This window comes from Pongo pygmaeus, chromosome 6, assembly GCF_028885625.2.
Source record: "Pongo pygmaeus isolate AG05252 chromosome 6, NHGRI_mPonPyg2-v2.0_pri, whole genome shotgun sequence".
Lineage (NCBI taxonomy): Eukaryota > Metazoa > Chordata > Mammalia > Primates > Hominidae > Pongo > Pongo pygmaeus.
Window position 1 is genome coordinate 9,757,438 of NC_072379.2, and position 18,295 is coordinate 9,775,732.

Sequence of the window (18,295 nt, forward strand, 5' to 3'; positions counted from 1 at the left end):
TTATTGACATCAGGTGGTTTATTGATATTGAAACTCCATGCCCCTTTCACCACAGACCGCCTGTTGGCCATAAGGCTATGATGCCAGCGATCTCTCCCACTAACCGAGCTGGCCAGGTCCCAGGGCCTAGCAAACCTCCCAGAGTGGTCTGTAGGTATGGAGGACCCCAGAAAGGGGAAGGGGCTGTGATTGAAGGGATGCTACTCTCTGATTAACCGACAGTATGACCCTCACATTAGGGTCAGCTACACTGCAGGGCTGGCGTGTGTGGATATCTGTGTTTGGGTCTGGGCTCTGTGGAGAGATGTGTAGGGGTAATGAGAAATTGATCAGCAATGAGAGGTGGACTCTGAGCCACCTCCCTGACCCTGAATCATTCAAGTGAGGAGCAGAGGAGCTCTTGACTGGGGGACAGGGGGATGTGAGGATCCCCAGGGCCTCAGAAGTTGTTATCAATGTTCCAGACATCCCCGCTAAGCGCATTGGCTGCCCCTTGCAGCGTCCAGGTGAGCAGGGCTAGCTGACGCCGGAAGCGGCTCTCCTGGAAGCCGGTGGAGGAGGTGGCGCCGGGGGTTCCGGAGCTGTTGGAGCGCAGCAGCCGCAGGTGGTCCAGCAGGGCGCCCAGCGTGTGGTCTCCGCGGCCCACGAAGATGTGGCGGAACGGGGAGTCGGCTGGCGACACGTACTGGGAAAGGAAGTAGAACTCCACCTGTGCAAAGAGGGGGATCAGGTCAGGGTGGGGGGCTGTGGCTCGGGAGCTAAGGCCCGAATCACCCTTCCCGCCAGCCAGTCTTTTTGTTTTTTTTGTTTGTTTGTTTTCTTTTTTGTTGTTTTTTGTTTGTTTGTTTTGAGACGGAATCTCGCTCTGTCGCCCAGGCTGGAGTGCAGTGGCACGATCTCGGCTCACTGCAACCTCCGCCTTCAGGGTTCAAGCGATTCTCCTGCCTCAGCCTCCAGAGTAGCTGGGATTACAGGCACCCACCACGACGCCCAGCTAATTTTTGTATTTTGAGTAGAGACGGGGTTTCGCCGTGTTGGCCAGGCTGGTCTCGAACTCCTAACGTGAAGTGAGCCACCCGCCTCGGCCTCCCAAATTGCTGGGATTACAGGCGTGAGCCACTGCGCTAGGCCTCCCCTTCTTTCTATCTCTAGAACCCCTAAGCCTGCATGTAGTTCTCCTGAGTCTTCCTTGCTCACCCATTCAGTGAATTCCCAAAGCCTCAAAGAACAATCTATTGCCCTGCTATTCCTCTTTTTAACACCACACCTCCCCACACCGAGTCATTCTCCACCTCCACCAATGTCCACAGCCCAGAGACAAAGGTCAAGGGACAGCCCAGTCCTCGTGAAGAACCCGGCTTTCCTCCCTCTGACGCAGCTGCTGTTCCCTCTTTCCTGAGATGGCCTTGCTCCTGACCTAATCTCCTCCCTCCTTTCTGCCAGCCTCTCCTAGTTTGCTAGCCTCTCCTAGCCCCATCTCTGGTTTGTTCTGCTTCCACCCATGGGCAGGTCTCAAAGTTCCACCTCCCTCTTCTCTGTCCCTATTAAATTATCATTGCCTGGGCACCACCCCAGTAAAATCAGAATCTCTAGGGGGTGATCTCAGATGCTCACATCTTTTATTTTTAGAGACAGGGTCTCACTGTCACCCAGGCTGGAAGTGGTGCAATCACAGCTCACTGCAACCCAAACTCCAGAGGTCAAGTGATCCTCCGGCCTGAGCCTCCTGAGTAGTTGGGAGTGCAGGCACATGCCACCATACCCAGCTAATTTTCAGATGCTCACATCTTTTTAAGGCCTCCATCATTCACTCACAGAGCTCATCTGTGCCCCTGATGTCAACCAGGACCTCTGCGGGAACAGATGCCGAATCTCCCCACCCAGTGACCCACTGGAATCCTGCCCTCCAGCCATCTGGACCTCCCCACTGGGTTTGGGAACACCTGGACATATCAGTACCAATCTCTTCCCAAACCTGGGCGTTGGGCCCACACTCATGCGGCCCATGGCCTTCTGCAGGTGTCAAGCTCTCACCTTCAAAGGGGAGTGAGCATGGGGTGAGCGCAGGCTTTGAAGGTAGACTACCTGGCCTCCAATTTCGGCTCTTCCACTTAACTAACTATATGATTTCAGGTAAGTTCCTTAGCCTCTCCTAGCCCCAGTTTCTGGATATAATACTAGCAACCTCAGCGCTGGGGGAAGCAAACGGAATAAATCCCCTAGCATGTGGTAACCTTCTATTATGGTAACCGCAGCCAGGCACGGTGGCTCATGCCTGTAATCCCAGCACTTTCGGAGGCTGAGGCGGGTGGATCATCTGAGGTCAGGAGTTCGAGATCAGCCTGGCCAACATGGCAAAACCCTGTCTCTACTACAAATACAAAAAATTTAGCCAGGTATGCTGATGTGCCGCTGTAATCCCAGCTAGTCAGGAGGCTGAGGCACAAGAACAGCCTGAACCCAAGAGGCGGAGGTTGCAGTGAGCCAAGATCGTGCCACTGTCCTCCAGCCTGGGTGACAGAGCAAGACTCTGTCTCAGAAAACAAAACCAACCAAACAAACAAACAGGCCGGGCACAGTGGCTGATGCCTGTAATCCCAGCACTTTGGGAGGACAAGTTTGGTGGATCACAAGGTCAAGAGATTGAGACCATCCTGGCCAACATGGCGAAACTCTGTCTCTACTAAAAATACAAAAATTAGCTGGGTGTGGTGGCACATGCCTGTTGTCCCAGCTACTCAGAAGGCTGAGGCAGGAGAATAGCTTGAACCCGGGAGGCGGAGGTTGCAGCGAGCTGAGATCTGCCACTGCACTCCAGTCTGGTGACAGAGCGAGACTCCGTCTCAAAAAACAAACAAAAACAAATGGCCACTGCTATTTTATTATTCTTCTATTCCAAGACAACTATTATTATTATTCTCCTCCTCTTCCCTGAACATCAAATCTGTCAATTTCTCCTTCTAAACACCTGACGTCGGTCCAGTCCCCACCTATGAGCATTTGCTCCCACGTGCCACTCTCAAGACATTTGCAATCTGACCAAAATCACTCCTAAAAACTCCACTTTGTTGTCCGGCATGGTGGCTCCTGCCTGTAATCCCAGCACTTTGGGAAGCCAAGGTAGGAGGACTACTTGAGCTCAGGAGTTTGAGACCAGCTTGGGCAATGTATGGAAACCCTCATCTCTACAAAAATGAAAATAAAAAATGAGTCGGATATGGTGGTGTGCACCTATAGTCCCAGCTACTCAGGAGGCCAAGGTGGAGGATCACTTGAGCCCAGGAGTTCAATACCAGTCTGCGCAACACAATGAGACCTCATTTCAAAAACAAAAACTCCCAGCCGGGTGCAGTAGCTCACGCCTGTAATCCTAGCACTTTGGGAGGCTGAGGTGAGCAGATCACTTGATGTCAGGAGTTCAAGACCAGCCTGGCCAACATGATGAAACCCCTTATCTACCAAAAAAAAAAAAAAAAAAAAAAATAGGCATGGTTGTGCGCGCCTGTAGTCCCAGCTACTCGGGAGGCAGAAGTGGGAGAATCACTTGAACCTGACAGGCAGAGGTTGCAGTGAGCCGGGATCACGCCACTGCACTCCAGTCTGGGTGACATTAAGACACTGTCTCCAAAAAATAAAGAAAGAAAAATAAATAAAAATAAAAACTCCCCTTTGCTCACATCACCTCTCTGCTCAAAAACTTCTAATTTCCTTGGTGCTAAGACCCTTAACATCCAAACTTCCAATCCTGGTGTTCGAGGCTCCCCACGATTGATTGATAACACCATTTGGTGGTCCCCTCCCCTCTGCCTCTCCATGAGGCCCCTGTTCTGGCTCTGCTGGTCCACACCCTGCTTCCAAGTAAAACCAGACTGATTTCACTGCCACACCCAAATTCTGGTCTCTCCACCCTGAAATGTCCTCTTTACTTTGCATCAATCCACATCCTGCCTGTTCTTCAAGATCCAGGTCACAGTCTAAAGCCGAGGTCAGCAAACTTTTTCTGTGAAATGCCACATAGTAAATATTTTAGGTTTTGCAGGCCATGCTGCTTTTATTGCAGCTACTTGACGTTGCTGCTCTTATACAAAAGTAGCCATAGAAAGCGTGAAAACCAATGAGCATGGCTGTTTCAATAAAACTTTATTTACAAAAACAGGGAGCAGAGGCTCACGCCTGTAATCCCAGCATCTTGGGAAGCTGAGGTGGGAGAGTCGCTTGAGCCCAGGATTTTGAGACAAGCCTGGACAATATAGTGAGATCCCATCTCTACAAAAAATTTTAAAAATCAGTGGAGTGTGGTAGTGTGTCCTCTTAGTCCCAGCTACTCAGGAGGCTGAGGTGAGGTGAGAGGATTGCTTGAGCCCGGGAGGTGGAAGTTGCAGTGAGCCCAGATCATGCTACTGCACTCCAGCCTGGGCAACAGAGCAAGACCCTGTCTCAAACAAAAAAAACAAAAAAAACAACAAAAAAAAACAAGCGGCAGTTTGAATTTGGCCAATGGGCAGTAGTTCACCAACCCCTGGTCTAGAGCCACAAAATTCACTGGGTCTGGCCCAATCCTGTATTGCAGGCTCTGAAGTCCTGAGTCCTTCCCTCTCCATCCCTGAGCCTGAGTCATGCATCTTTTTCTTTTCTTTTTTTTTGAGATGGAGTTTTGCTCTTGTTGCCCAGGCTGGAGTGCAATGGCGTGATCTCAGCTCACTGCAACCTCCATCTCCTGGGCTCAAGTGATTCTCCTGCCTCAGCCTCCTGAGTAGCTGGGATTATAGGCGTGTGCTACCACGCCCAACTAATTTTGTATTTTTAGTAGAGACGGGGTTTCTCCATGTTGGTCAGGCTGGTCTCGAACTCCTGACCTCAGGTGATCCGCCCACCTGGGCCTCCCAAAGTGCTGGGATTACAGGCGTGAGCCACCGCGCCCGGCCTAAGTCATGCCTCTTATACGCAGGTCCCTTTCATCCCTGGTGGGGACGGGGGTATGGCAACTTTGAAAGGCGGGTGTCTTTTTGTCTTCTGGATGCTGACACAGCTGAGGTTAAACCAACATCTGTGAATGAGAATGAACCATACCCAACCTATTGCCTCACCCCAGGGTCACCCCTGTCCCAGTAGAGGAGACAAAGGTTAAAGAAGAATGAATGGAGAAAGAGATATAAGAAGGAGAGGAGAAGGCCGGGTGCAGTAGCTCATGCCTGTAACCCCAGCAATTTGGGAGGCCGAGGCAGGAGGATCACTTGAGGCCAGGAGTTTGAGACCAGCCTGGGCAACATGGTAAAACCTTGTCTCTACAAAAAATGGAAAAATTAGCCAGGTGTCGTGGCACGCGCCTGTACTCCCAGCTACTAGGGAGGTTGAGGTGGGAGGATCACTTGAGCCCAGGAGGTGGAGGTTGCAGTGAGCAGAGATGGTGCCACTGCACTGTAGCCTGGGCAAGGGAGAACGAGCAAGAGCAATAGGTTTGTAAATGGCCAACGGGGACAAGCAGAGGGTACAAGCAGGAAAATGCAAGGAGGAGAGAGAACATGAGCCTCCAAGGGCTAGCCATGCTTGCTTTGAAAACCGTGAGTGCGTGCGCACAAGTGGCTCTGTGTACACTGCAGTTCCCAGCTCACCCCACACTCACTGAGGACGATCCTGTTTACTATTTTGCCCTGCAGACCTTTCCCCATGGCCACAGTCCCTACTCACCCATTTCTTGAGATCAAAGGGTTGAGGGGTTGAGTTCTTGGAGTGAGGAAATGGAAGGAAGTGGAGGAGTTGGAACTGAAGGTGGGGTGTGGGCTGCAAAGGATTCAAAGCTAAGAAGAAGGGATTGGTGAGGGAATAAGCTCTTGTTTATCGTTCACGTGACACCTCCTCCAGGCAGCCTTTCTGGATTTCACCCATTACCAGAAGGAAAACAGCTCTCTATACTCTGAATATCTTTAGCCTTTTGCACTTCCCAGCCTGTAACCTCGTACTGTGGACCAGTGTGGACATGCTTTTTCTTTCCAGAAGGGTCGAGGAGGCAGTGGGAGCTATAGGAGGGGAGTCAGCGGGGAGGGGTGGGGGAGGCTGGATTGTCCCAGTTCTGCCAGGCGTAAACCAGGTGACTGTGGCCAAGGGGCTGGCCCTCCCTGTCCATTTCATCACTTTGATCGCTCGGGTCCTCCAGCCTGACCGATCAATGAGCGCTGCGTGTCCAGGACTGGGAAGAGAGCATCCAGAGGACCGGGACTGTGTAGGCGGGGAGAGAGAGGAGCGCGCAGACGGAGCCAAAGTCCAGGAGGCGGAGCCCCAGGGGAGGGGCGGGACACTGGGGGCGAGGCGAGGAGGGCGGGGCCTCACCCGCATTATGCGCACGTTGTACATGCGTGTCAGTCGCTCGTCTCTTTCCTCCGAGCTGTAGATCTCCTGCCGCAGCTTCTCCGCCGCCCGGATGTAGTCCCCCCGCGCCGAGTACACCCACTGCAGGGTCAGCCCGCGGGCCTAGGGGCGGAGGCGCGAGCTGGGGCTGGCGGCAGGGGCCAGGACCCCCGCCTAGCATGGGGACAAGGACCCCCGCCTAGCATGGGGACAAGGACCCCCGCCTAGCACGGGGAAGGGGGCTGGGACCCCTGGCCTGGCAGGAGGGAGGAGTGCTGGAGGCAGGATGAAGGGAGTGGGGAGAAGATCCTGCACCTGCCACGTTGGGCGATGGCACATGCTGGGGGCTGGGAGACTGGAGGCAGGGGGTTAAAGGGCTGGATTGCCAGAGAGGACCTAGACCCCAGGGATTGCAGAGAGAAGGGGCTGGACCCCCTGGCCTGGGCAGTGCCCCCCACTCCCAGAGACCAAGAGTGGGGTGGGCCTCTTGAACCTTGAGGTCCCCAGAGAACTCGTTGAGGTTCCCAATGTGCCTGAGGACGACGTCCCCGTAGCGGCCGAAGTCGAGGGGCAGCAGGCGATCGTGGCTGAGCCGGATGAGGAGCTGCCCTGCGAGCTGGGCCACGGCCTGGGCCACGGCGGGCAGGCGGCCTTGCAGCACCTTATGCAGGTTCTCATAAGTGTCCTCCTTTGTGTGCAGGAACGGGTAGGCCTGGTCGTCCTGCCAGGACAGGGTGGACGCTGGGGCGGAGGCAGACAGGCTGAAGGACTAGCGCTGTGTCTGGGGCAGGGGGAGGACGTCTCACCTCCATGAAGGAGAACTCGACGGCAGGGACTCCCACAAAGGCAGTGAAGGAATAGGCACTGCTGTCCATGGGTAGGGGCCGGATCCTGGGGGCAGGCGGGTTGGAGGGATCTGTGGGTTCAGGCTCCCCCACATCCCTCCCCAGCTCTCCCTACCCCCCCAACTTACACCTCAGCATCCCAGCTGGGATTGGTGAACACCACCTGTTCATAGAGAGTCTGCCCGCTGTGGTTGGGAGAATCCACCTGGGGGTGGGGGGAGGGCACTGATCAGGCTCTGCTCCTCCCCACAACCTACTCCCCTTCACCCCTTATTCCTGGGGTGCTCTTGCCTGCTTCAGGACACTCTCAATGAGACTTGTCAGAAGGGGGCTGGTCTTGGCATGAAACTTGTCATCCCCTGGAAAAAGGGGAGGGGAGGGATGCCAGGCTCAGGGCTTAGCCCTAGAGGCAAGGGTGGACCCCAGGGGGCCAGGTGGTGGCACTGCCCCAGCTCACCCAGCACTGCGTTGTCCAGGCTCACATACACTACGGCTTTGAGGTGCAGCACGCTGAGGTAGCCCTGTGGGTGGGTGACCAGTGTGGAGTGGGAACCCCCCGCCCCCACATCTCCCCACTGCCTAATGACCTGCCCAGGACCCCGTATCACCTCTAGCCACTCCGTGGAGCCCACGCTTCCAAAGTCACCGCCATCCCAGCTGATGAAGAGGAGACTTCTGCGGGGCCGGAAGCCTGGGGGCAGAGGGGAAGGAAGACAGGCTTAGCAGGGGCCAAGCAAAGACCCTCCCCTTGTCTTCTTCTGCCCTGGTCCCCCAGGGTCTCTCCTTCTCTGTCTCTCTCTCTGAGACAGGGTCTCACTCTCTCACCCAGGATGGAGTGCAGTGGTGCAATCATGGCTCAATGTAGCCTTGACCTCTCAGGTTCAAGTGCTCCTCTTGCCTCAGCCTCCCAGGTAGCTGGGATTACAGGCATGCACCACTAAGTCCAGCCAATTTTTAAAAAGCTTTTGTAGAGATGCAGTCCCCCTATGTTGCCCAGGCTGGTTTTGAATTCCTGGTGTCCAGCAATTCTCCTGTGTTGGCCTCCCAAAGTGCTGAGATTACAGGTATGAGCTGTCACATCCAGCCCAACATGCTTAATCTTGACACACACCCATGGACTATGATTATCATTCATATCACTTTTTTTCTTTTCTTTTCTTTTCTTTCTTTTTTTTAGATGGAGGCTCATTCTGTTGCCCAGGCTGGAGTGCAGTGGTGTGATCTCGGCTTACTGCAAACTCCGCCTCCCAGGTTCAAGCGATTCTCCTGCCTCAGCCTCCCCAGTAGCTGGGATTACAGGCGCCCTCCACCACGCCTGGCTAATTTTTGTATTTTTAGTAGACGGTTTCACCATGTTGGCTAGGCTGGTCTCGAATTCCTGACCTCAGGTGATCCGTCTGCCTCGGCCTCCCAAAGTGCTGGGACTACAGGCATGAGCTACCGCACCCGGCCTCACTTTCATTTTTAGGTGAGGAAATAGAGGTGAAGTGACTGGCCCAGGGCCACTCAGGTACAATGTGGATGCCGAGATCCAAGTGACCACTGGCCAGTCTGTGTCCCTCACTGCCTCTCTGCCCTGTCCTCCTCGGGCCACAGGCCCACCGCTGCCTAGCCCAGGCCCAGGCCCTGGCCCTGACCTTACCGTTGCTCACCATGGAGGAAAAGGTCCGCACCAGCTCCAGGAGTATAGCCGTCCCCACAGCGGATTTAGCTGCTCCTGGGCCCCACGCATCCCTCTGGGCCCCGATGACAACGTAGTGATCTGGGGAGGGGATGTTTGGGACCCACTTCTAACACTGGCAGTACCCAAAGTCTACCCCCTGCACCCTGGGGGCATCTTCCATCAGCCTGTATCTCACAGCCCATCACAATGCGGGCAACCCCAGTCCCTAAAGAGGGCGCCCAGTCCCTAAAGTTCCTCCAGTCCCTAAAGAGGGCGCCCCTCCCGGCTTGGCCCTTCCTGGATGGCATGCTCCTTCAGCTGGGTGCCTGCGGTCATTCTGGACTTGGAAGTTTTCTGTTGCCCAGGCTGGAGTGTGCAGTGGTGCGATCATAGTTCACTGCAGCTTCAAACTCCCTGGCTCAAGCCATCCTCCTGCTTGAGCCTCCCAAGTAGCTGGGACCACAGATGTGTGCCACCATGCTCGGCTAATTTATTTTATTTATTTATTTACTTATTTAATTAATTTATTTTTTGGAGTCTCACTCTGTTGCCCAGGCTGGAGTGCAGTGGCGCGATCTTGGCTCATGGCAAGCTCCACCTCCCGGGTTCACGCCATTCTCCTGCCTCAGCCTCCTGAGTAGCTGGGACTACAGGCGCCTGCCACCATGCCCATTAATTTTTTTGTATTTTTAGTAGAGACGGGGTTTCACCGTGTTAGCCAGGGTGGTCTCAATCTCCTGACCTCGTGATCCGCCTGCCTCGGCCTTCCAAAGTGCTGGGATTACATGCGTGAGCCACCGCACCTGGCCAATTTCTTTTATTTTTAAATTTTTTGTGAAAACGGAGTCTTGGCTTTATTGCTCCATCTGTCAATTACCTATTTTGATTCTCCACCGCCATCCACATCTAGCTATGCTTGAAAGGGCCATCTATCCTTCTATCTAATCTGATCTGATCTTTCTTTCATGCTTGAGTCTTTCTTTCTTTCTTTCTTTCCTTTCTTTCTCTCTCTCTCTTTCTTTCTTTTCTTTCTCTCTTTCTTTCTTTCTCTTTTTTTTCTTTTTCTTGAGACAAAGTCTTGCTCTGTTGCCCAGGCTGGAGTGCAATGGCACAATCTCGGCTCACAGCAGCCTCCACCTCCTGGGTTCAAGTGATTCTCCTGTCCGAGCCTCCGGAGTAGCTGGGATTACAGATGCATGCCATCACGCCCAGCTAATGTTTGTATTTTTAGTAGAGACGGGGTTTCACCATGTTGGCCAAGCTGGTCTCGAACTCCTGACCTCAAGTGATCCACCCGCCTCGGCCTCCCAAAGTGCTGGGATTACAGGCGTGAGCCACCACACCTGGCCCATGCTTGAGTTTCTATTACAACATCATCTAACTTAGGCTTACTCACTTCCAGTGCTGGGAAGCTCGCTACTGGGCAACAACCCCCATTCCATCACTAGACAGGCTGGAAGGTGAGGTCTCTTCACTGCTGCCACCATCAGACCCAGTTCAGCCTCAACTTGCCAGCTTCCCTCCTCTGGGCACCACTCCTGTCCCCTCTTGGGGCCTCCTGCACCAGCCCCCTATCTTGCCAGGGTGTATGGGCAGAAACTCCCCCCAGCCTACCACAAGCTGTGAGTGATACTGGACACACAGCATACCTGGCTCTGAGTGGCCTTCGATGCAGCCGAAGATGTTGTTGATGGGGGTGGAGGTCCTGTGATTGTTGACCACTAGCTGCAGTCCTGGCCCGGGGCCCAGGTGATAAGGGGAGCCTAAGAGGCTCCCCTGCCATTCCTGGGGGGCCACAGGGCCTTTGAGCTTCCTGGAGAGGAGGAAGGCAGAAAGGGGGAAGTTGTCGAGAGAACCAGAAGAGTCCAAATCACTCTTTTGCTTCTTTCTTTCCCTCCCACCCTTTCTGGCTCCAGATCGCTGCCTCTGGACGCTGCCTTGGTAGGGCAGTGCAGTCAGGGCTGCCTTGGACGGTTCTCAGCTGAGGTAGGTGTGCAATCCAGTGGGAACTTTAGGCGCCAGACAGTAGACCCTGGAGAAAGGCTGTGTCCATCCAGAAGAGTCACTTTTTTTTTTTTTTAAGAGTCAGGGTCTCAGCCAGGCATAGTGGCTCACGCCTGTAATCCCAGCATTTTTGGAGGCTGGGGTGGGCGGATCACTAGGTCAGGAGTTCGAGACAAGTCTGGCCAACATGGTGAAACCCTCTACTAAACATACAAAAATTAGCCGGGCGTGGTGGTGGGCACCTGTAATCCTAGATACTCGGGAGTCTGAGGCAGGAGAATCACTTGAACCCGTGAGGTGGAGGTTGCAGTGAGCCAAGATTGCACCACTGCACTCCAGCCTGGATGACAGGGCAAGACTCCATCTCAAAAAAAAAAAAAAAAAAGGTCAGGGTCTCTCTGTCTCCCAGGCTGGAGTGCAGTGGTGTAGTCATGGCTCACTGCAGGCTTAAACAAGAGTCACCTTTTTCTACTTCACCCACAGTCACCCTGTGGCCTCGCTGCAGCCTCCCTCTCTCTGCCTCCTCCTCTCCTGGTCCCCAACACTCCCCTCACCTCAGCAGGCGGGAGGCAATGTCTGCACTGATGGGCTGGGCTGGGATGCTGGGAAGGCCTGATGATGCAACTGGAGGGAACTGGGTTTGATTGAAGGAAGGGAAGCCAGGCGTGTAGGGGTCTCCAGTTCCCAGGTGAACCTGCAGGGAAAGGGGTGCCCATGCAAAGCTGCGAGCTGGGCTTCCACGAAAAATGAAAAACATGCCAGCCCCATTCTGAGCAAGAAGGTGTGGCCTCGGGACCCAGGAACAGCAGGGCCAGCCTCCCCAGACTCACATGTCCATACACTGCCTGCTGGCTGGATAGGCTCGGCTTGGGTGGGTCCTGGGAGAAGTCCACTGGCTCTGGGTATATGAGCACTCCTTGAGCCCCGAAGTCCTGAGCAGTGGTCACCTGGGGAGGAAGGTGACTAGAGGACTCCTTCTCCCAGAAAAAAACCCGATTCATAAGGGCAGGAGAAACCAGGAAATGGCAAGGCCTTTGCTTGCAACTGTCCATCCCACCTAGAGGATGTGGGGGCACCACCTGGCCTGTGTCTTCCCAACCTCAGCAGCTCCTGGGCAGCCCTCAAACCCCACCGGGCCCCAGGGTACCCCATGTTTCTGTTCTCTTCCCCATCTGATTTCCCCCAACCCCCAATTTGTTCCCAGCCAACATTTTCTTTTTTCCTTCTGATTCAATTCCCAGACCAGCCAACATTTTCCTTCCTTCCTTCCTCCCTCCCTCCCTCCCTTCTCTGTTTCTCTTTCTTTTTTTTTCTTTTTGAGAAAGAGTCTCTTTCTGTTGCCCAGGCTGGAGTGCAGTGGCACGATAATAGCTCATTGCAGCCTGGCACTCCTGGGCTCAAGCGATTCTCCCACCCGAGCCTCCGGAGTAGCTGGGACCACAGGCATGTGCCACCAGCCCAGCTAACTAAAAAAAAAAAAGAATTTTTTTTTTTTTTTTTTTTTTTTTTTTTTTTAGTAGAGAGGGGGTTCTCACTGTGTTGCCTTGAACTCCTGGCCTCAAGCGATCCTCCTGTCTTGGCCTCCTAAAGTGCTGGAATTGCAGGTGAGAACCATCGTGCCCAGCTTATATTTTCTTACCTTCCATCCACATGATTCTTTCCTGTCTCCCTCTCACAGCACCCTGAACGATTCTCACTGGCAGTCCGACCCTCCGGTTCCCGGGCTCACGCCCTCCCTCTGTCCAGGGACACTTACCTTCTGGGCGAAGCTGATCATCCCCACGCGCACCAGCAGCAGGCGGCCCGCTGGGTCCACGCCCCCGGCCCGCAGGTCCTGCAGGTCTTCGGGCCGCCCGTAGTGGGCGTACACCAGCTCTCCCTGGGGACACGAGGACGGTGAGGCGCGCTCCCCGCGTCCCTCCTTCGAGACCCAGGAAAGGGCTCTTGCCGCGCCCCATCCTAGGAGCGGGCAGGGGGTGCTCACCGTGACGTTGCCGATGGCGCTGTAGGGGCAGTAGACGTCAGGGTCCTCCAACGGCAGCTGCTCTCCGACCTTCCCGGCCTCATCGACCCAGTGCAGTGTGTTGGGGTGAGCCCTGGGGAGCCGGGCTGGTGAGCGCCCCGAGCCGCGTCCCCCTCCCCGCGCGCCCCCGCCCGCGTGCGCACTCACGGGTCCGGGAATTGCAGCCCCACGTAGTGCGTGTCGGTCCACACGTGGTCCAGCTTCTGGCGGGAAAGCGCCGCGCGGATGTCCTGAGTCAGAGCGGCCATCCCGGCCGAGCCTGCCACCCGTTCCCGAAGGCTGGTTTGCCTAAGCGGGGAGAGGTGGGGACTTTTCTGGGCGCCCGGAGGAGAGGGAGGGAAGAGGGAAGGATGCCAGAAACGTGGGGTCGCCAGGGGCAGGGAGGGCGAGGGGTTCCTGAGTTTAGGAAAAGAGCTCTTCCCGCGGACGCTTTTTTTTTTTTTTTTTTTTTTTTTTTTTGAGACAGAGTCTCGCTCTGTCGCCCAGGCTGGAGTACAGTGGACCAATCTCGGCTCTCTGCAACCTCCACCTTCCTGGTTCAAGCCATTTTCCTGCCTCGGCCTCCCTCGTATCAGGGATCACAGGCACGTGCCATCACGCCCGGCTAATTTTTGTATTTTTAGTAGAGACGGGTTTCACCATGTTGACCAGGTTGGTCTCAAACTCCTGATCTCAGGTGATCTGCCCGCCTCAGCCTCCCAAAGTGCTGGCATTACAGGCTCGAGCCACAGTGCAGGGCCCTCCGCGGACCCGTTTTCTCCCATCACCACCAGGGCGGCGCCCGAGAATCTCAGGACCTCCCTCTGCTTAAAACCTGACTTCCCATAGCTGGGGGTCCTGCCCATCATGCTGGGGGTCCTGCCCATCATCCTGTAGGTTCTTCCCGGCTCAAGCCAAACTCTCTCCCCCTAACCCCGTTCCTCCCGACGTCAACAGACACACACACACACACACACACACACACACACACGGCACCCACTTTTCTTCAAAAGAGCTAACTGGGCAGGCAGCAGACCCTCTTCATCTCCCCCATCCTCCATGTGGGCCTCATGGAGACACTTTACCCCAAGGTACTCAGGGGAATCACCGGTTCCTGGGCTCAAGCCATCCTCCCGCCTCAGCCTCCTGAGCAGCTGGGACTACAGGTGTACGCCACCAACCGCTGATTTTTAAAAATTTTTTGTAGACAAGTCTCACTGTGTTTCCCAAGCTGGTCTTGAACTCCTGGCCTCAAGTGGTCCTCCCAAAGTGCTGACACTACAGGCATGAACCATGACGACCCGCCCCATATGTGTATTTAAAGGCACACATCAAAAGTGTGAGATGAGGTGCTTATGGGGAGGGGAGTGGGGAGGATCACTCAGAGATGAGGCAGGAAAATTAAATTCAAAACAGTTAAAGTAGCCAGTAAGGCCCTTTAGGGCCTGAGCTACATCCACCTCACCGGCCACATGGACTGTCTTTCCCTTCCTCCAAGAGGCCACCATCTTCACATTTCAGACCCTTCGCAAGTGGTGAATCTCAGCCTGAATGTTTTTCCACAGTCTCTTGCCTGGCAAATTACTCATCTTGTCAGTTTAGACTTGTCAGTTCCTCAATGAAGCCTTCCCTGAACTGCAATCTACATGAGGGTCCTGGTTATAGTCTTTCTTTACACCCTTTTCTTTTTTCTTTCTTTCTTTCTTTTTTTCATTTCTTTTTTTTTTTTTTTCTTTTTGAGACGGAGTCTCGCTCTGTCGCCCAGGCTGGTGTGTAGTGGTGCAATCTCAGCTCACTGCAACCTCTGCCTCCTGGGTTCAAGTGATTCTCCTGCCTCAGCCTCCTGAGTAGCTAGGACCACAGGCGCCCACCACCACACTCAGCTAGTTTTGTATTTTTTTAGTAGAGACAGGGTTTTGGCATGTCGGCCAGGCTGGTCTCAAACTCCTGGCCTCAGGCAATCAGCCCACCTTCACCTCCCAAAATGCTGGGATTACAGGTATGAGCCATGGCGCCCGGCCCCTTTTCTTTTCTTTTTTTGGAGATAGGGTCTCGCTCTGTCACCCAGCCTGGAGTGCAGTGGAATGACCATAGCTCACTGCAACCTTCAGCTCCTAAGCTCAAGCCATCCTCCTGCCTCAGCCTCCTGAATAGCCGGGACTCTAGGCATGCACCACCATACTGGGCTAATTTTTTATTTTTATTTTTTAAAAAAATTATTATTATTATTATTACTTTTGACATGGAGTTTCACTCTTGTTGCCCAAGCTGGAATGCAATGGCGCAATCTCGGCTCACTGCAACCTCCACCTCCCAGGTTCAAGCGATTCTCCTGCCTCAGCCTCCCAAGTAGCTGGGATTATAGGTGCCCGCCAACATGCCCAGCTAATTTTTTTTTGTATTTTTAGTAGAGACTAAAAAGGGTGAAACAGGGTTTCACCATGTTGGCTAGGCTGGTCTCGAACTCCTGTCCTCAGGAGATCCACCCGCCTTGGCCTCCCAAAGTGCTGGGATTACAGGCGTGAGCCACCGCGCCCGGCCAAATTATTATTATTTTTTTAAGAGACAGGATCTCTCTGTGTTGCCCACGCTGGTCTCAAACTGGACTCAAGCGATCCTCCCACCTCAGCCTCCCAAAGTGCTGGGCTCATAGGTGTGAGCCACCACACTGAGCCTCACATCCTTTGCTTTTCTTTCAAAGCAATGATTCCAGTCGTAATTATGTAGTTGTGAATGATTGTTAGTTTAGTATTGGTTTTCTCCAGTGGATTGTAAGCACCATGAGAACAAAGTTAGACTGTTTTAGTCTCTGCTATCTCACCACCACCTGCTTAGCTTAGTACCTGCCACATAGTAGATGCCCCAAAATATTTGTTGGATACATGAATTAATTACTTCATCATTGTCACCTCCAGTCCAGGCACTCCACTTCCCTGGTCACACCCTGCATCTTTTTTTTTTTTTTTTTTTGAGATGGAGTCTCGCTCTGTCGCACAGGCTGGAGTGCATTCGTGCGATCTCAGCTCACTGCAAGCCCCGCCTCCCAGGTTCAAACGATTCTCCTGCCTCAGCCTCCCGAGTAGCTGGGATTACAGGCATGCACCATCACACCCAGTTAATTTTTGTATTTTTAGTAGAGACAGGATTTCGCCATGTTGGCCAGGCTGGTCTCAAGCTCCTGACCTCAGATGATCCACCTGCCTTGACCTCCCAAAGTGCTGGGATTACAGGCGTGAGCCACTGTGCCTGGCCCGTATCCTGCATCTTGTCATTACCTGCACTCCATCTCTGGAATACTTATCCATTGAGGATCTACTGAATATCTAGTAAGTGCCAGGCACTGTGGTAGGTGCTGGAGACTCTGAGATAGACAGGACATACTGTATCAGGAAGCTTTCAAGGTTCCAGAATCCTACTCTCTGAGTAGACCTTGTCAGGTTCCAACTCCCCCAGTTATCCCGCTGTACCTGCTCTTCAACCCCATTAAACATGACAAATGTCCTATAGCTCCACGTCTATCATCTCCCCCCACTTTCTCTTCCCTCTCCATCCCACCCAGAGCCATGTTTCACTCTTGTTGCCCAGGCTGGAGTGCAATGGCACGATGTTGGCTCACTGCAACCTCCGCCTCCTGGGTTTAAGCGATTCTCCTGCCTCAGCCTCCCGAGTAGCTGGGATTACAGGCATGCACCACTACACCTGGCTAATTTTGTATTTGTTTTGTTTTTTTGAGACAGAGTCTTGCTCTGTCACCCAGGCTGGAGTGCAGTGGCGTGATCTCGGCTCACTGCAAGCTCCGCCTCCCGGGTTCATGCCATTCTCCTGCCTCAGCCTCCCGAGTAGCTGGGACTACAGGTGCCCACCACCATGCCCAGCTAATTTTTGTGTTTTTAGTAGAGATGGGGTTTCACCATGTTAGCTAGGATGGTCTCGATCTCCTGACCTCATGATCCGCCCACCTCGGCCTCCCAAAGTTCTGGGATTACAGGTTTCACCCACCATGGCTGGCCTGTAATTTAATTTAAAAGCCCTGAGCAGGCTGGGTGTGGTGCCTTATGCCTATAATCTCAGCATTTTGGGAGGCTGAGGTGAGAGGATTGTTTGAGGCCAGGAGTTTGAGACCATCCTGGGCAACATAGGGAGACCTCATTTCTACTAAAAAAAATTAAAAAATTAGGCTGGGCATGGTGGCTCACACCTGTAATCCCTGCACTTTGGGAGGCCGAGGTGGGTGGATCACCTGAGGTCAGGAGTTTGAGACCGGTCTGCCCAACATGGTGAAACCCCGTCTCTACTAAAAATACAAAAAATTGGTTGGGTGTGGCGGCGGGCGCCTGTAATCTGAGCTACTCGGGAGGCTAAGGCAGGATAATTGCTTGAACCTGGAAGGCGGAGGTTGCCGTGAGCCGAGATCACACCACTGCACTCCAGCCTGGGCAACAGTGAAACTCTGTCTCAAAAAAAGTAAAAAAAAAAAAAAAAAAAAAATAGCCAGGCATAGTGGCACACATCTGTAGTCCTAGCTACTTGAAAGGCTAAGGTGGGAGGATCACTTGGGTCCAGGAATTGGAGGCTGCAGTGAGCTATCATCTCGGCACTGTCTGGGTGACAGTGAGGACCTATCTCAAAAAAATAAAGCCCTGAACATTGTTGATTCCACAAACTTAAGGTCTTTCAGCAGGTGAACCCAGCAACATATCAAAAGAGTAATCATACACCTTGATCAAGGTTAGCGATGAGCTCATGAAGATAAGGAAATCTATTAACACAAATTACTATATAAACATTAAAGAAGAGGCTGGGTGCGGTGGCTCATGCCTGTAATCCCAGCACTTTGAGAAGCTGAAGGGCTTTGGCAGATTGCTTGAGCTTACGAGTGGAGACCAGCCTGGGCAACATGGCAAAACCCTGTCTCTACTAAAAATACAAAAATTAGCCAAGCATGATGGCGCGCACCTGTAATCCCAGCCACTCAGGAAGCTGAGGCATGAGAATTGCGTGAACCTGGGAGGCGGAGGTTGCAGTGAGCCAAGATTGCGCCACTGCACTCCAGCCTGGGTGACAAGAGCGAGACTCCGTCTCAAAAAATCAATCAATCAATCAATAAAAGTCTCAGTGAGCTAGGAATGAAAGGAAACTTCCTTGATTCAATTTTAAAAAGCTGTCTGGAGCACAGCAAAGTTCATTCTTAATGGCAAAGTATTATAAAAGCATTGCTATTAAAGTCAGGAAATAGGCAAGGATATCTACTGCCACTGTTACCTTAAATTCATGTCCTCTCAAATGCAATGAGAAATGAAAAAAAAAAAAAAAACGTAGAAGGTATAAGCATTGGAAAAGAGAATCTCCATCTCCTACTATCTGTAGCTTAGCTGATTACCTACTTAGAAAACCCAGGCGAATCCACTGAAAAATTACTCCCGTCCCAAAAGAGGG

At 53.2% G+C, this 18,295-nt stretch overlaps 1 protein-coding gene across 3 annotated transcripts in view; it reads right to left on the bottom strand.

The window, feature by feature from the left end:
* Positions 1-18,295, bottom strand: part of TFR2 (transferrin receptor 2) — a 21,397-nt gene continuing 3,102 nt past the window's right edge. The window contains exons 5-19 of one of the 3 annotated variants that reach the window (XM_054496380.2): positions 13,028-13,168; positions 12,842-12,953; positions 12,614-12,736; positions 11,688-11,804; positions 11,412-11,551; positions 10,503-10,666; positions 8,833-8,952; positions 7,799-7,881; positions 7,648-7,711; positions 7,482-7,549; positions 7,319-7,395; positions 7,152-7,236; positions 6,839-7,066; positions 6,328-6,468; positions 1-709 (exon numbers count right to left, since the gene is read on the bottom strand). In XM_054496380.2, the coding sequence (XP_054352355.1) occupies positions 440-709; positions 6,328-6,468; positions 6,839-7,066; positions 7,152-7,236; positions 7,319-7,395; positions 7,482-7,549; positions 7,648-7,711; positions 7,799-7,881; positions 8,833-8,952; positions 10,503-10,666; positions 11,412-11,551; positions 11,688-11,804; positions 12,614-12,736; positions 12,842-12,953; positions 13,028-13,168 (1,933 nt within the window). In that variant the 3' untranslated portion in view covers positions 1-439. Of the gene's footprint in view, positions 710-4,447; positions 5,048-6,327; positions 6,469-6,838; positions 7,067-7,151; positions 7,237-7,318; positions 7,396-7,481; positions 7,550-7,647; positions 7,712-7,798; positions 7,882-8,832; positions 8,953-10,502; positions 10,667-11,411; positions 11,552-11,687; positions 11,805-12,613; positions 12,737-12,841; positions 12,954-13,027; positions 13,169-18,295 lie in introns of those variants that run through there. The other 2 variants (XM_054496382.2, XM_054496383.2) reach the window with 2 other exon arrangements.